This window comes from Panthera tigris, chromosome D1 (assembly GCF_018350195.1).
Source record: "Panthera tigris isolate Pti1 chromosome D1, P.tigris_Pti1_mat1.1, whole genome shotgun sequence".
NCBI classification, from domain to species: domain Eukaryota; kingdom Metazoa; phylum Chordata; class Mammalia; order Carnivora; family Felidae; genus Panthera; species Panthera tigris.
Window position 1 is genome coordinate 32,778,046 of NC_056669.1, and position 18,907 is coordinate 32,796,952.

General features: G+C 36.5%; 1 protein-coding gene across 1 annotated transcript in view; it reads right to left on the reverse strand.

Annotated features, from left to right (window-relative positions):
* Positions 1-18,907, reverse strand: part of ARHGAP42 (Rho GTPase activating protein 42) — a 309,496-nt gene that overhangs the window by 142,259 nt on the left and 148,330 nt on the right. Inside the window, exon 4 of the mRNA XM_007089137.3 lies at positions 10,213-10,284. Within this exon, the coding sequence (XP_007089199.2) occupies positions 10,213-10,284 (72 nt within the window). The remainder of the gene's footprint in view (positions 1-10,212; positions 10,285-18,907) is intronic.

Genomic DNA, 18,907 nt, shown 5'->3' on the forward strand with positions numbered 1-18,907 from the left:
TGTAAATACTGTGGGCATATTTCAGATACATCATTAATTCCATTTCATCATAATTATTTGTTTTTCTGTGGCTTCTTTTGCTATACTGTTAGCTCCATGAAGGCAAGCACCATATTTTATTTTTGTGTCCCTTGACTTCACATCATCCTGACAAAGCAGATCAACACTGACCAATTGAATGTTTGTTGTTTTTTTTATCAATGACTTAAGATGGATGATGGGATGCTAATCCACTTTCTAATGACTCAGAGCAGGGCACAGAGGATTAAGCAGCAGAGGAGAGCCTGTTATTAGATGATAAAATATAGATGCCAAAATATCTTATTACTTTGGAATGAAGTAAATGAAACACAGCAAAAGTCTTACCATCAAACCCACAGTCAACTGGGTCAGTATGGAATCAAAGTGCTCTACCTTAATTCCTGCTGAGATTTGATTTTGATCTGAATAAACAGTGTGACATGAACAACAAAAACTTAAGTGATTTTATAGGTCTCTATTGATATTTAAAAAATTTTTATTGTTATAATAACCAGATACTCTTTGGGGCTTCGAGTTCAGTTTTCACTGCTAAATTTTAGCACGAACACTTAAAAACTAAAGCTGTTAACAGAAAACAAGAGTTTGATAAGTTGAAACAATGTCCTATTAAGAATAACTGTATGTATAATAGGAATGTTCAGCAAATGCAGATATTTCCTGACAATGACACTAGCAACTTTGAGATACTCAGTACATGTTTATTTTGTTTTGTTTTGTTTGCTTGACTAGATATGAAAATGTTCTGTATTTCAGATGTAACAAAAGGTTTAATTAATTTTGTAGGGAAAGTAGTCTGAAGTTCTTCATAATTTAATTTTTAAATCTATTAAAGTTTCCTAAATATTAACTCACTGATTTATAGTCTTTAGAGGGTTTCCAATTACTCAATGCATATTATAAAGCTTTAATTCCAATATGATATACACAAAATATAGGTGAGGGCAATAAGAAAAGCCCAATGAAGTATCATTAAAATTCAAATGCTGAGGGGCACTGGGGTGGCTCACTCAGTTAAGCTTTGGATTTCAGCTCAGGTCATGCATGATCTCACAGTTAGTGAGTTTGAGTCCTGCATTGGGTTCACTGCTATCAGCTTAGAGCCTGCTTCAGATCCTCTGTACCTTCTTTCTCCACCCCTCCCTTGCTTATGCTGTCTCTCTCTCTCAAAAATGAGTGAACATTAAAAAAAATTCAAATGCTGACTTAATTCATTTCCAACAACCCTAAATAATAGATTGTAAGATACAAAATCTAGTATTCTATAAAAATTATTTGAAAAATCCTTCATCTTCCTTCTTCCATCCTAGATCACCCTGAAAATAAGTTCTGACACTTATGTGTGTTTTCTCAATTAACAAGCAACTATTATGATATAAAATTAAACACAGGAGGGTATTATTCACAGAGGGTAGTCATTTTATCAAAGCTCTCCAGTTAACATCAAATGTGTGTACTACAAAACCATGTATTTCTGATGCTTTAAATGTACACCTGTTTCTATCTGCAACTTGCATTGAATTGTAACATTTAAGTGTGAAATAAAATGTTTTCCAATTCTATGGTGTTTAGTTTTCCATAGAAATCAATATAAAGTTTCCTAAGTGTTTCAGAATATTTCTAATAATTTAAATTTGAAAAAAAAATAACAATCACTGATAGCTTCCCGAGCACCTAAGGGATAATTAAAAAGGTAGAAGGTGTAAGGAAAAATGTCAATGTATATAGCAATAAGAAGCATAAATTCTCATGTAGCAAATTCTTCTGCAATAGGGCAGCCAGTAGATGTGAGGAAAAAATGAATCTACAGATAAAAACGCCAGCTATTGAACAAAGAGACTACCTTGTTTTCTAGAAAAGATATAAAATTCACAGGGGAAATGTCCTCAGGGGAGATGCTCCATGAGCATTTGAACTTCTGAACTTCCAAGAATGTCTGTACTCCTCACTGTTGTCCCTATTGAAAGCAAGGGATCTAGAAAATTTTCATTAGTTATTTGGAATTTCTCATTCCACCAGGTTAACTTTAAGTAAATGGATTTGCTACAGAGAATATTTCATTACATGGAAAAAGGCTTGATTCCTACCCAAAAAGGCTGACCATTGAAGAATTCTATTGAATAACAAGGTTTTTCACTCAGTATAGATTTTAACAATAATATTAGTGAGGCTCCACTGCATTTCATCAATTACTATTTATGTAGAATACTTGTAAATTGCAATAAAATTTAATAAGCTATATACTTGACCTAAAAAATTAGTATAAGGATCTTTTATAAATATACAAATTCTGGGAAGCTTAAAATGTTTCCTAAGTATCAGTCTTTTGGCATCAACATAAGGATAATCAGGAGGGGGACAAAAAGTGACAATCTTATCTTCAATTTACTATAATAAAAATATAACACAAGAGTTTATCCTCCTATCTAAGCACATAACAGCCACTTAATAAAGTTATAATAATCTACGTATGTATATACATATACACTTAACATATAGTGAGGTAATAAATATATATTGACTTAATTGTTCAGAAGGCCTTTAGGTTATGTCCCTATCCAGAATTGTAACTATAGGAGGCTCAGCTTTTCTAATGGACTAGCAAACTCTGAAATGTGAAGAAAATAATACCCTCAGCAATTTTTGTAACATGTAGAGACACTGAATGGTACCACGTGTCAAGTAAAGAGACTTTTACTGACTTACTGTCTCCAGGGGATGTGATCTGGTTTGTTTTTCTAGTGGTGGCAATGGGGTCAATCAATTAGAGATGATATTCACCTCACAAGAATGTTGTAATGATGGTGAAAATACAATATGAACTCCAAAAAAAAAAAAACAAAACAAAAACAAAAACAAAAAACAAGCACTTACATTCCTATGATAAAGGCAGGTATATTATGCTGCCCAAATTACTAAGTTAGCAACAGAGGGTTGGACTTGAGTGCCTAGCTAAAGTACACCTGCACCTCTGGGTTGCTGGTAATGCTGCTTGATCTTTCTAGGTGTCAGGTTAGTCATGTGGAAAATACTTCCTAACTTCATACTTTGTAGGACTATTGTAAGTAATAGCACTTCACAAGATTTACAGTGTTTTTAACTATAGGTACTGTCCAGGTAGGCCCCTCTTGCTTGGTAACCCTGAGAACTGCACTTAATAATCTAGAATCAACAGTGATTTTTCTCTGCCTATAAAAGAAAATAAGGCAAACTAAACTACATGAACAATGATCTTATTTTTACTGTAATACTTTTGGTTAATACTGACAAAAAGTATATAATGTGAATACTGATTAACTATGCAAGCAATTAACATCTTAGTACTTGCCATGTAGAAGAAATTACACTAAGAAATTTATTTGAAATGTCAAATTATGCTATCACATCAATCATATGAAGATAGTCCTATTATTGTCTCCATTTTTTTTTTCAGATAGGGAAACTAAGGCTTAGAAAAGATAATTAACTTACCCAAGTTCACAGTTCCTATGAGTACTATGTGTCAGGTTTTGATCTCAAGTGTGTATGACTGTATAGAACCTGCTGGTAAATTATAAGACACTATCTGCTCTCCAAAGGAGCTAAGTAGCCAATTTTCCTTCTTTAAAAATAAAGGAATTAATTAATATTTCTTGAGCATCAAACATGTAGTGCTGCTACTCAAGAACTCTATAGGTTTTATCTCGTTTCTGTTTAAAATCTGACTCTACTTCTTACTAGTCACAAGACCTCAGCCCATTTGCTTAACTTCTCTGCACCTCAGCTTATTTATCTATAAAATGTGCGTAACAGTTTTCCTATCTAATATGCTGGTGTAAGGATTAAATGAGTTTCATGTAAAATAGTACTTGGTCACCTATTATTATTATTTTTAAAGATGACCAAATACCAAAAATCAATAATTCTCAAACCCCATAAAATAGGTTCTAATGACAAAAAGTACAATAAAGAGAATTTCAAAACAACTATGAAATGTTTATAATTTGTCCTAAAAATTCAGCCCCAGAGAATTTCTGTCCAGGAGACAGATTCAGCACAGCAGCCATCAGCGGCACATGCAAAATCAATCCTGACCATCCTCTCTGTAGAACTTGTTGACAACTAGGGGCACCTGGGTGGCTCGGGTAAGTGTCTGACTTCGGCTCAGGTCATGATCTCGCGATCTGTGAGTGTGAGCCCCGCGTCAGGCTCTGTGCTGACAGCTCTGAGCCTGGAGCCTGCTTCAGATTCTCTGTCTCCCTCTCTCCCTGCCCCTCCCCCACTCGCACTCTGTCTTTCTCTCTCAAAAATAAGCATTAAAAAAATTAAATAAAAAAGAACTTGTTGACAACTGGAGGAAAAGTAAGGTGATGTACTAAATCCATACTCTGATGCTATAAAACACATTCTTTTGGACTGTTCCCATAATGAGCCCAATGTATTACCCATTAAATTAGATTAATAAGTCAGTTAAGTGGCAAAAACTTTATAATTTGGAATAAGTAAAGCATCTATAACCCTTCTAGTTTCTCTAAGTCATTTGTCTATTTGAGACAACAAATTAGATGAAGCCATTTTTTACATGAAAGAAATCTAAGACTGTGACAAACTAATCGTGACAACTGTCCACAGATTTTAGATACAACATGCTAAAATAATTAGAGGTGCAAGACATGTTTAAAAATAATAAACGCTCAGGGGCACCTGGGTGGCTCAGTCAGTTGAGTGTCCAACTCCTGATTTTGGCTCAGATCATGATCTCACGTTTCACAGGTTCAAGCCTCACAATGGGCTCTGTGCTGACAGAGTGGAGCCTGCTTGGGATTCTCTCTCTCCCTCTCTCTCTCCTGCCCCTCCCTCACTTGTGCTCTCTTTCTCTCAAAACAAATAAATAAAATAATAATAATAATAATAATAATAATAATAAATGCTCAGAGACAGAACCAAACTCTATTATGGAGAAAATGAAGGGACAAGAATTATCAGGTTCCATTACAGTCTTCAACATGAAACTAACATAAAGAAAATCAGTACTATTTTGAAATGACTAATATTATATTGTTTATTTTTCTATTAATACCATAGATCAATGTTCATATGATTTCTATTAAGGTCTACTTAAAACTGAAAACCAGTCTTAAAAAAAATGTTTCCCATGGAAATGAAAATGTCTTTTATGGGCAGTATTTCTCAGGTATCTCATCTCTAATGAAATAAGTCAGTATTAAGTGCCTACTGTATGCTGAGGAAAATTAAAAATAAAATTAAGTACATAACTAGGCTTGATTCAAAGTGGGCAAGTTTTAAATGAAGTGGGCATACTTGAAACATTTTTATAATTAAGATGTATTGCACACTAAACCATTTGTTTGCTAAAGGTAAGCAAAATAAAATATGTCACAAAAGAGTATTCTAAAGAGGAGTAATAGAGGACTTGATAGACCAGCGATCTAAGGAATTGAGTTCTAATCCTCACTGTGCCAATAACTAGCTGCTCAGTCTGTTTATACGTATAAAATGAGTCCTGGGTCTCCTGAAAGCCGGTTCCATCTCCTAAAATATGTAATAGGCTGATATGTAGGTATGTTTACACTATTTCTCTTAATGTATTTGTCTTTGAGTAGGAACTCAGATACAGAGTTCTACCTATTCTTTGGAGTCACCAGTTTATGTAGGAACAGGTTTGGCAAGTATAGATATGACTTAAAAATGATTCTCACTAGGAGCAAGGGCACGATTTTGAATGTAACCAAATATAGTTGTCAATTTATATAAAATGTGAAAACAAGTTATATTTCATTTTGCTGTAATGTATGCTGCTCTGGATATATTTATATTATGAAAATTTTAGTTTGCATTAATCATTCTGGATACCTACTGGATTTTCTACTCATTTCTAGAACTGAAATCAGCAGTTTTAACAGGATACAAATTAAAAAAAACACACACAAGTATTCAATTCTATACTCTGACACACGTAATATGTCAGGCCTGCAAACAATTCCATTCTGCATATACCAGCACACTAAGAACCTCTAAATAAATATACTTTGCAACTATTTACACATAATTTCAGCTATTCAAAAAACAGGAACCATCTCCTCAGTTCAGTGCGGGAACCCCCATCATTAATCTTTTCTAATGGCTTTCAATGGTGCTTTTTCCCCACAACTATAACTCACACAGCACCTTGCGTTCCACAGCAAGGTATCAGGTGTCTCAAAGTCCACAGAACACACTACAAAAAGAAATGTTTGTGGTCTGTAGACTTAGTCCATGTCAGTTAAATAGGATCATCTGGTTGTGAGGAGAGGGCTACTTTGACTCAGCATTTTCCACTTGGTCCAAGGTGAGGAGGTCACTGACTGCACTGCAGGAGTCTACACTTAACTGACACTCTTGCCTTCCAGCTCATCAGCCTGAACACTTGCTGGAAACCTCTATTGTACACACTGTAAAAAGCAGCAGAGTATCATCTGTAGAATTACCTCTATTTACCAGGAAAATATATAAGTAAAACAGGGAGTAAAGCAATAGAAAAAAATAAACTCCTTCAAATATTTTTATTTCTACCATGGTGTTTCTGCAATACCAAAATAAAACTGACCTATACATATATTTCAGAAGAAAATGCCTGTTTTTTTATTCACTTTACTGAACAAGGATTACTTAGCAGCTTACAATTTAGTAGTAAAAGCATCAGGCAGATAAAGTACACAGAATCACCACAACCAAAAGGCCAAGTGCAGTAATCTTTAGGTTCAAGATTTCATTTGAATTCATTTAACAGCAAGTTTAAAACACCTCCCAATGACTAGGCAAAAGGCATAATATACTGTGTGTGTTTTCAGCTGATACGTCCAGCAACTGAGGTGTTTAAAAATAGAATAATAGTAAAAAAAAGAAGATAAAATAAAAAATAAAATAAAATAGGTATAATTATTCATTTTCTTTTAACTATACCTAACCTAAACCTTGAAATAAGAATAATCCTTACACAAGTAAACTCTACTCTAGATGGGCCAAAACACTTGGAATATCCTGTACTAAAGAATTTTTCACAAAGCTCTTTAATTTTATAAAAATATCAGTGAAGTGAAACATTGTAAATTGAGGCTCTAAGGTAAAATGGCTTAATTTCAGACACATAGTCGGACCTCCTAGCTCTGTGATCTGTTGTGATCACTTCATCATTTTCCTCATTGTAAAAGCAGGTGTGATACCTGTACTCACCTCATGGGTTGCTTGTGAGAATTTAATTAAGTCTCAGATGTAATAGCTCAGTAAGAACCCCTATAATATAGATGTCAATACAGATTAGCTACTATTATTCTTGGAAAAAAAAACTTCCTTGCTCTGAGCACACCCCATATTCTTATTTTCTTCCTTCTTCTGCCCTTCCTTCTCAACTTCCTTATCTGTCCTGTTTTTCTCTCTCAAAACATCAAATGTTGAGTTCTCAGACTATATAGAAGTCCTCTTCTCAATCTATTCTTTCCCAGAAGGAATCTAACTTTACCCATGAATTTAATCACCACCTAGAGGACAATGGTTCCCAAATGTGTATTTCGAATTCAGGTAGGAATATATACATGCAAGCTCAACATCCCCACCTGGATGTCTTGGAGAAACCTCAAATTCATTACGTCTAAAGCCAAACTCATTTTTGCCATCCAAACATTAATGCTGTCTATCTCAGTAAATCACTCCAAAAGTCACCCAATTATGCAACCCAGAACCCTAAGAGTAATCTCTGAAATGTCCTGTTCCTCACTTCCCAGTATGTAACCCATTTCCTACCTTTCCCATTTTACCTCTGAAATACATCCCTTTGTCTCCATAGCCACTATCACCTTCTGAATCTGAAGTCATTATCCCATAGTCCCAAATTGGCTTTCCCAAAGAAGTCATGTGTGCATTGGTGGTATAGGAAGTCCTGCCCCCTCCAATCCCTGCATGACATGAAACTAGAGGGATATTTAAAATGAAAATATAAAAGATAAAAAAATAACATAAAAATGATAAAAATAAATAAAATTAAATTAAAATAAAATAAAATAAAATAAAATAAAATGCAAATATAACATCACTCATCTAGCTACAACTTTTATTTGGCTTAACAACACCCTCAGAATAAGGAACAAAATACTATGGGCCATTAATAAAGCTGTGTGCATGCCATCTGTCTCCATGGTCCTCTATATTTCTAACAGCCTGGACCTTTTTCTCCTAAAATGCCAGGCTCTATCCTCCTTTAAGGCCTTTACTCATACCCACTCTGCTCCCTCTTTGGGAATATGGGTTATTCCTTTCTCACCTCTGAACGCCCATTTCTAGCTATTTCTTTATCATTTAGCTTTCTGTTTAACCAATACTTCCTCCAGAAAGTGTTGCCTGGTCCTCTGGACATGGTCAGTTTTATTAATTATACTCTAACAAACTGCTCTTAACTTTTGCATCACAATCCTCAGTGCATTTGTTAATTACTTTGGTGTCTGCCTTCCACAAAAGCTAATAAGGGACACAAGTGCAGAGAGCAAGACTATTGTGTTTACAACTGTATCCCTTAATCTTATCAAACACCATGCTGGCCACAAGTGGGCCAACTAGGAAACTGATAAATGTTTCCTGAATTAATTAACATAAACATGGTTCTGGTTTAGTCCCTGACTTGATAATTGTTTATAATTGGTAGAAAAATACACAAAAAACTCTAATTCAACAGACTTTGTTAGTTTCTTACAGGAAATAAGCATAAAAACTACTTGATTCTATAAGAAAGATAATCAATTCTGGAAGGGGAACAAATAATATGAAGAAAGACCAGGACCCCTGTGTGGGTCAGTGAGTTAAGCATCCTAATCTTGACTCTGGGTTAGGTCATCATCCCAGGGTCATAGAATCAAGCGCTGCATTGGACTTTGTGATTAGTGTACAGCCTGTTTAAGATTCTCTCTCTCTCTGCCTCTGCCCCTCTCCCCCAGTTGCGTGCTCTCTCTCTCGCTCTCTCTCTCTCTGTTTTTTTTTTTTTGTGTGTGTGTTTTTTTTGTTTTGTTTTTTGTTTTGTTTTGTTTTTGTTTTTTGAGAGAGAGACAGAGAGAGAGAGAGGGAATGAGGAAAGCTTCTTTCTGGTGCTGGGATATGAATGAAGCCATGGAGAGGTAAGAAGACTTCAACAGGGAAGGGTAAAAAATACTCCAGGAAGAGGAAAGTTTGTGCAAAGCCATGGACATAGTCAAGAGTATATACAAAGACAGGTGAATGGACAATTGTGCTGGAGGAAGGAGATACACTGAAATGTTGCAAATGGGCACAATGTGGAAAGCTTTCATTATCAGAATTAAACCATCTCTCAAGGAAAACCACTGAAGATTTCATTGGAAGAAGGATGAAGACAGCAAAAATGTGTACAGATTAGGATGAAAGTAAGGAGACCAACCCATAAGCTATTTCAATATTTCAGACAGATGGGAAGGAGGAAAGAAGGAAAAAATAATTCTGCAGTAGAAGAGACAATACTGCTTGAATGGGGAAGGGGTATGTCTTTGACTAAATAGAAAACCAAAATAGAGAAAAGACAGAAGAAGGATGGGAGATGATGAGTTCTGTTTTGGAAACCCTAAATTTTATGTCCTTATATAATGTTGAGCAGGATAGTTTAGGTATAGGTCTGAGAAAGAGGATGCAAATGAATTTCAGAAGCTATTGGGCTCAGGGAAATCTTAATTGGTCTGTAATCAATTAAACAATAACACAAAGGCTTGAGAATCATGTCTAAAGTTTTTTCACAAACACATTTTTATTAATAATGAAAAAAACACAAAAAATAATAAACGTTATTTTATTATTACTTACCTAAGTTTTCAATACACCCAATACCTAATTTTTATTTTATATAGTTAGGAAAAAGTGTCTCAATTTTACTTTAACTTCACTCTTTAAAATAGTTAATTTCCCACAATTGTTGGGATGGGAGGAACTCACCCATAACATGCTGACTTTCTCTATTAAGTACAAGAATATCTTTTATGCTTAAAAGAATTCCAGTCTTTGTAATAGGCTCTGTGCAAAAATTTAAAATGATGTACAGAATTTTTTAAAAGGTTAACATCTAATTTCAAAAATGTTAACATCTGAAATTATGTCATCTTTAATTATCAGGACGATATCTGAAGAATAAAATGTAGCACTTACTTTTGCTGCACCTATCTGTTCTTTGCGAAATTTCTCAAGTGGAGCAATTAATACATCATTAGCATTTTGAATCTGAAATTAAAAATGCAAATACATTAAATTCTGTATAATTTCATGCAAATATTGAAAAAAAACAGCTCCTTTATTCAACTTATTTAAATGAACAGCTTTTGTTGTCCTGTTTGCTTCTATAAATGAAGTAAAAATATGTTGCATGTTGTATAGTATTTTTCTACCTTATGAGGTCATTTTCACCAATCATTTTACTCAAGCCTAACAATAATGTGAAAAATGGAAAACAGTACAGGTTTAGATCCTAGCCTGAATATTTAATTTCATATTCTAAGATTTAACTAAGAAATAGCACAGATATTAAATTTACAAATACCTTTAATTACACTAGTTTAATGCAGTCAGTTCAAGCATCATTTAAAAATTAAACCATATAAAGCGCTTCCATTTGGCACTAGAATGTTATTCTAAGCCACAAAATAAAATAAGGTACATTTTTTTTCCATTTAATTAGATTCTTTACACTAGGGATTTGTCTGAATGTTTGCATATGTCCAACCCTGCTAAAACTGTACCTGATTTCATTTCAATGAACAGTATTTTAGTCCCAAACTCCAAACTGGGATTTACTTACACCTCAAAACAGATAAATATTTAATTTGGATCTGTGAGAATATTGTGAAGAGGTTTTCAGTATGGGAGCCAGGGACTGAATGCAAGACCCATACAATTCTAAGAAAAACAGTATGCTGGGAGGAAATTTTCATCTGAAAAAACCTTTATAAACCATTAAAATTAAACACAATCTTAAATGTTCTCAACACAACCTGGGTTGGAAGATGGCGGCGTAGGAGGACTCTGGGCTCACCGCACGTCATGCTGATCACTTAGATTCCACTTACACCTGCCTAAATAACCCAGAAAACCACCAGAAACCTAGCAGAACGGACTCTCCGGAGCTAAGTGCAGACGAGAGGCCCACGGAAGAGGGTAGGAAGGGCGGCGAGGCGGTGCGCGATCCACGGACTGACGGGAGGGAGCCTGGGTGGAGGGGCAGCCTGCTGGCCAAGCAGAGCCCCCGAGTCTGGCTGGCAAAAGCGGAGGGGCTGGACGGAGTGTGTTCCGACAACAAGCGTGACTTAGCGTCTGGGAGGTCATAAGTTAACAGCTCTGCTCGGAAAGCGGGAAGGCTGAGGGACAAAGGGAGGGAGAGTTGCTGAGCCCCTGGACGATAGAGCTCAGCTTGGTGGGGAACAAAGGCGCTCGCCAGCGCCATCTCCCTCGCCCATCCCCCAGCCAAAATCCCAAAGGGAACCAGTTCCTGCCAGGGAACTTGCTAGCTCCTCACAAACACCCAACTCTGTGCTTCTGTGGAGCCAAACCTCCGGCAGCGGATCTGACTCCCTCCCGCTGCCACAGGGCCCCTCCTGAAGTGGATCACCTAAGGAGAAGCGAGCTAAGCCTGCCCCTCCTGCCCCCGTGCACCTTGCCTACCCACCCCAGCTAAGACGCCAGATCCCTAGCACCACAAGCCTGGCAGTGTGCAAGTAGCCCAGATGGGCCACACCATCCCACAGTGAATCCCGCCCCTAGGAGAGGGGAAGAGAAGGCACACACCAGTCTGACTGTGGCCCCAGCGGTGGGCTGGGGGCAGACATCAGGTCTGACTGCGGCCCAGCCCACCAACTCCAGTTATACACCACAGCACAGGGGAAGTGCCCTGCAGGTCCGCACCACTCCAGGGACTATCCAAAATGACCAAACGGAAGAATTCCCCTCAGAATAATCTCCAGGAAATAACACAGCCAATGAACTGATCAAAAAGGATTTAAATAATATAACAGAAAGTGAATTTAGAATAATAGTCATCAAATTAATCGCTGGGCTTGAAAACAGTATACAGGACAGCAGAGAATCTCTTGCTACAGAGATCAAGGGACTAAGGAACAGTCACGAGGAGCTGAAAAACGCTTTAAACGAAATGCAAAACATAATGGAAACCACGACAGCTAGGATTGAAGAGGCAGAGGAGAGACTAGGTGAACTAGAAGATAAAGTTATGGAAAAAGAGGAAGCTGAGAGAAAGAGAGATAAAAAAATCCAGGAGTATGAGGGGAAAATTAGAGAACTAAGTGATACACTAAAAAGAAATAATATACGCATAATTGGTATCCCAGAGGAGGAAGAGAGAGGGAAAGGTACTGAAGGGGTACTTGAAGAAATAATAGCTGAGAACTTCCCTGAACTGGGGAAGGAAAAAGGCATTGAAATCCAAGAGGCACAGAGAATTCCTTTCAGATGTAACTTGAATCGATCTTCTGCACGACATATCATAGTGAAACTGGCAAAATACAAGGATAAAGAGAAAATTCTGAAAGCAGCAAGGGATAAACGTGCCCTCACATATAAAGGGAGACCTATAAGACTCGGGACTGATCTCTCTTTTGAAACTCGGCAGGCCAGAAAGGATTGGCACGATATCTTCAGTGTGCTAAACAGAAAAAATATGCAGCCGAGAATCCTTTATCCAGCAAGTCTGTCATTCAGAATAGAAGGAGAGATAAAGGTCTTCCCAAACAAACAAAAACTGAAGGAATTTGTCACCACTAAACCAGCCCTACAAGAGATCCTAAGGGGGATCCTGTGAGACAAAGTACCAGAGACATCACTACAAGCATAAAACATACAGACATCACAATGACTCTAAACCCGTATCTTTCTATAATAACACTGAATGTAAATGGATTAAATACGCCAACCAAAAGACATAGGGTATCAGAATGGATAAAAAAACAAGACCCATCTATTTGCTGTCTACAAGAGACTCATTTTAGATCTGAAGACACCTTTAGATTGAGAGTGAGGGGATGGAGAACTATTTATCATGCTCCTGGAAGCCAAAAGAAAGCTGGAGTAGCCATACTTATATCAGACAAACTAGACTTTAAATTAAAGGCTGTAACAAGAGATGAAGAAGGGCATTATATAATAATCACAGGGTCTATCCATCAGGAAGAGCTAACATTTATAAATGTCTATGCGCCGAATACCGAAGCCCCCAAATATATAAAACAATTATTCACAAATATAAGCAACCTTATTGATAAGAATGTGGTCATTGCAGGGGACTTTAACACTCCACTTACAGAAATGGATAGATCATCTAGACACACGGTCAATAAAGAAACAAGGGCCCTGAATGAGACATTGGATCAGATGGACTTGACAGATATATTTAGAACTCTGCATCCCAAACCAACAGAATATACTTTCTTCTCCAGTGCACATGGAACATTCTCCAAGATAGATCATATACTGGGTCACAAAACAGCCCTTCATAAGTTTACAAGAATTGAAATTATACCATGCATACTTTCAGACCACAATGCTATGAAGCTTGAAATCAACCACAGGAAAAAGTCTGGAAAACTTCCAAAAGCGTGGAGGTTAAAGAACACCTTACTAAAGAATGAGTGGGTCAACCAGGCAATTAGAGAAGAAATTAAAAAATATATGGAAACAAACGAAAATGAAAATACAACAATCCAAACGCTTTGGGATGCAGCAAAGGCAGTCCTGAGAGGAAAATACATTGCAATCCAGGCCTATCTCAAGAAACAAGAAAAATCCCAAATACAAAATCTAACAGCACACCTAAAGGAAATAGAAGCAGAACAGCAAAGGCAGCCTAAACCCAGCAGAAGAAGAGAAATAATAAAGATCAGAGCAGAAATAAAAAATATAGAATCTAAAAAAACTGTGGAGCAGATCAACAAAACCAAGAGTTGGTTTTTTGAAAAAATAAACAAAATTGCAAACCTCTAGCCAGGCTTCTCAAAAAGAAAAGGGAGATGACCCAAATAGATAAAATCATGAATGAAAATGGAATTATGACAACCAATACCTCAGAGATACAAACAATTATCAGGGAATACTATGAAAAATTATATGCCAACAAATTGGACAACCTGGAAGAAATGGACAAATTCCTAAACACCCACACTCTTCCAAAACTCAATCAGGAGGAAATAGAAACCTTGAACAGACTCATAACCAGCGAAGAAATTGAATTGGTTATCAAAAATCTCCCAACAAATAAGAGTCCAGGACCAGATGGCTTCCCAGGGGAGTTCTACCAGACGTTTAAAGCAGAGATAATACCTATGCTTCTCAAGCTATTCCAAGAAATAGAAAAGGAAGGAAAACTTCCAGACTCATTCTATGAAGCCAATATTTCTTTGATTGCTAAACCAGACAGAGACCCAGTAAAAAAAGAGAACTACAGGCCAATATCCCTGATGAATATGGATGCAAAAATTCTCAATAAGATACTAGCAAATCGAATTCAACAGCATATAAAAAGAATTATTCACCATGATCAAGTGGGATTCATTCCTGGGATGCAGGGCTGGTTCAACATTCGCAAATCAATCAACGTGATACATCACATTAATAAAAAAAAAGAGAAGAACCATATGATCCTGTCAATCGATGCAGAAAAGGCCTTTGACAAAATCCAGCACCCTTTCTTAATAAAAACCCTTGAGAAAGTCGGGATAGAAGGAACATACTTAAAGATCATAAAAGCCATTTATGAAAAGCCCACAGCTAACATCATCCTCAATGGGGAAAAACTGAGAGCTTTTTCCCTGAGATCAGGACAAGACAGGGATGCCCACTCTCACCGCTGTTGTTTAACATAGTGTTGGAAGTGCTAGCATCAGCAATCAGACAACAAAAGGAAATCAAAGGCATCAAAATTGGCAAAGAGGAAGTCAAGCTTTCACTTTTTGCAGATGACATGATATTATACATGGAAAATCTGATAGACTCCACCAAAAGTCTGCTAGAACTGATACATGAATTCAGCAAAGTTGCAGGATACAAAATCAATGTACAGAAATCAGTTGCATTCTTATACACTAACAATGAAGCAACAGAAAGACAAATAAAGAAACTGATCCCATTCACAATTGCACCAAGAAGCATAAAATACCTAGGAATAAATCTAACTAAAGATGTAAAAGACCTGTATGCTGAAAACTATAGAAAGCTTATGAAGGTAATTGAAGAAGATATAAAGAAATGGAAAGACATTCCCTGCTCATGGATTGGAAGAATAAATATTGTCAAAATGTCAATACTACCCAAAGCAATCTACACATTCAATTCAATCACAATCAAAATTGCACCAGCATTCTTCTCGAAACTAGAACAAACAATCCTAAAATTCATATGGAACCACAAAAGGCCCTGAATAACCAAAGTAATTTTGAAGAAGACCAAAGCAGGAGGCATCACAATCCCAGACTTTAGCCTCTACTACAAAGCTGTCATCATCAAGACAGCATGGTATTGGCACAAAAACAGACACATAGACCAATGGAATAGAATAGAAACCCCAGAACTAGACCCACAAACATATGGCCAACTCATTTTTGACAAAGCAGGAAAGAACATCCAATGGAAAAAAGACAGTCTCTTTAACAAATGGTGCTGGGAGAACTGGACAGCAACATGCAGAAGGTTGAAACTAGACCACTTTCTCACACCATTCACAAAAATAAACTCAAAATGGATAAAGGACCTGAATGTGAGACAGGAAACCATCAAAACCCTAGAGGAGAAAGCAGGAAAAGACCTCTCTGACCTCAGCCGTAGCAATCTCTTACTCGACACATCCGCAAAGGCAAGGGAATTAAAAGCAAAAATGAATTACTGGGATCTTATGAAGATAAAAAGCTTCTGCACAGCAAAGGAAACAACCAACAAAACTAAAAGGCAACCAACGGAATGGGAAAAGATATTTGCAAATGACATATCAGACAAAGGGCTAGTATCCAAAATCTATAAAGAGCTCACCAAACTCCACACCCGAAAAACAAATAACCCAGTGAAGAAATGGGCAGAAAACATGAATAGACACTTCTCTAAAGAAGACATCCGGATGGCCAACAGGCACATGAAAAGATGCTCAACGTCGCTCCTCATCAGGGAAATACAAATCAAAACCACACTCAGATATCACCTCATGCCAGTCAGAGTGGCCAAAATGAACAAATCAGGAGACTATAGATGCTGGCGAGGATGTGGAGAAACGGGAACCCTCTTGCAGTGTTGGTGGGAATGCAAATTGGTGCAGGCGCTCTGGAAAGCAGTGTGGAGGTTCCTCAGAAAATTAAAAATAGACCTACCCTATGACCCAGCAATAGCACTGCTAGGAATTTACCCAAGGGATACAGGAGTACTGATGCATAGGGGCGCTTGTACCCCAATGTTTATAGCAGCACTCTCAACAATAGCCAAATTATGGAAAGAGCCTAAATGTCCATCAACTGATGAATGGATAAAGAAATTGTGGTTTATATACACAATGGAATACTACGTGGCAATGAGAAAGAATGAAATATGGCCTTTTGCAGCAATGTGGATGGAACTAGAGAGTGTGATGCTAAGTGAAATAAGCCATACAGAGAAAGACAGATACCATATGGTTTCACTCTTATTTGGATCCTGAGAAACTTAACAGAAACCCATGGGGGAGGGGAAGGGAAAAAAAAAAAAAAAAAGAGGTTAGAGTGGGAGAGAGCCAAAGCATAGGAGACTGTTAAAAACTGAGAACAAACTGAGCTGATGGGGGGTGGGAGGGAGGGGAGGGTGGGTGATGGGTATTGAGGAGGGCACCTTTTGGGATGAGTACTGGGTGTTGTATGGAAACCAATTTGACAATAAATTTCATATATTGAAAAAAAAATGTCAACACAAAAAATGGTAATTATGTGACAGGATGGGAGTGTTAGCTAATGCCATGATGATAATCATTTTGCAATACATACATGTATCAAGTCAACCTGTACACTTTAAACTTCCACAATATATCAATTATATCTCAATAAAGTTGAGAAGAAATTTACATTAACAAACAAAATTATAATTTACCACTGTGATAATATGATCTATTATATAATTAGCAATGCTAAGAGGAAGAGAAAACCTTTTTTTAAAATATATAACTCTATTTTAAAATAGGTTAAAGAGTTTAAAGGAGTCCCTTATATTATTCTTGTAACTTTTCCATAAGTATAAAATTATATCACAATTTAAAAATTTCAAGGGAAATGTTTTCCTTTCACTTATTTTCACTTAACTTATTATTCTCCAGTCGAGTTTTATTTCTCAAATTCCATATCTAAATGTACAAGGATAGTATACACAAAAATAAAAACTAGAGTTTTAGTGCCCTCCATGATTATCATTCTCTAATTTGCAGAAAAATGACATGACGGATCTTGAAAAGAACTAAAATCCTTGCATAAAGACATATAAAGTAAATCAATACTCAAAATCCTAAGACATCAACAACCAACTGTAGATACCTCTGACATCCATCACTTAATTCCCATTTATGAGCTCAGACAAGAATCCCTCCAGATACACTGTGCAGGCGTGCTGCTACAGAGAGATGACTGGAAAAAGTAGCAAAGTACCTCACTTTTAATTCTCACTCTCTAAATCCTCCTTGCCCTCATGAAACCCCAAATCCATAAACACACACACATACACAGATTTTACAGAGGTAATAAATAGCTGATTCTGCTTTAAACTTGTTTGCATAAGGCGAAAGGCAGTGTCATGAACACTTCTGTGTTATTTGGAAAAATGGCAACAATAAAAGCTAACATTTACTGAATGTTTAGGTTATGCTGGGAACAAGCATGTTCTAATATATGTAAAGTTAGTGAACTTAAACAGGGAGATATTTCTCCAGTGTTGAAAACTCCAATAATAATGATGCTAAATAAGATGATATGCATATACAGTACAAGCACACATATTTATAATTGGGCTTAAATTGGGATCTGTTTTTACAGCTGCTGTGTAACCATTCTGAACATGAGCTGCATCATCTACCCCACAACTGAACTTCGTTCTAAGGACTAAGACAATGAATGCAAAACACTTAGCTCAATGCCTTACATATAGTCAGTGCTCAAAATTTACAACGTTTAATATCTCCAAACTGACACAGATAATTAATCTCATTCTGTATTTACCTACTTAATACACTTCTGTGTCTGAATCTATAGTATTCCCTTTGGTTGAAGTCGATCTAGGTTCACATTATGAGAAGATGTTTTCCCATGAAATTCCCAAAAGACAGATGGCCTGTACTCTCCCATATCCAATCACCAGGTACTTATGTAAGTGCCAAGCACATTGCTGAGATCTGTGAGAAAGGGAAAAAACTAAGACATGGACTAAACCTTCCAGAAAGTTAATGTCAATTTGAGAAAAGAGGAAAATTTTATCCATTTAATGAATACTTGATGCTCTTAAAACACTGCTAAAATCTTTGCAAAATTGAAAGACAAAACTGATTAGAATAGTTACATGATAAACTATGTAGAACTCCTTATAAACACATAATGATTTTGACAATAGTAAAGATCCTTGAGAACTAAATGAGTCAGTTAGTATTTGGATGGTGAATGTGAACTGCATACACTAAAGAGACAAAAATATTCTAGAAACTGGGAACACCATGAATAAAGGCAAGGGGGTAGAACTAAGCATGACGTGTGGAAAGGGAGAATGCAATGAAGAAAAATAAACCATTTATTAATCACTCATTAAGAGTCAATCTTGATTGTGAGTGCATTGACCTAGTTACAGGTCCTCAGTT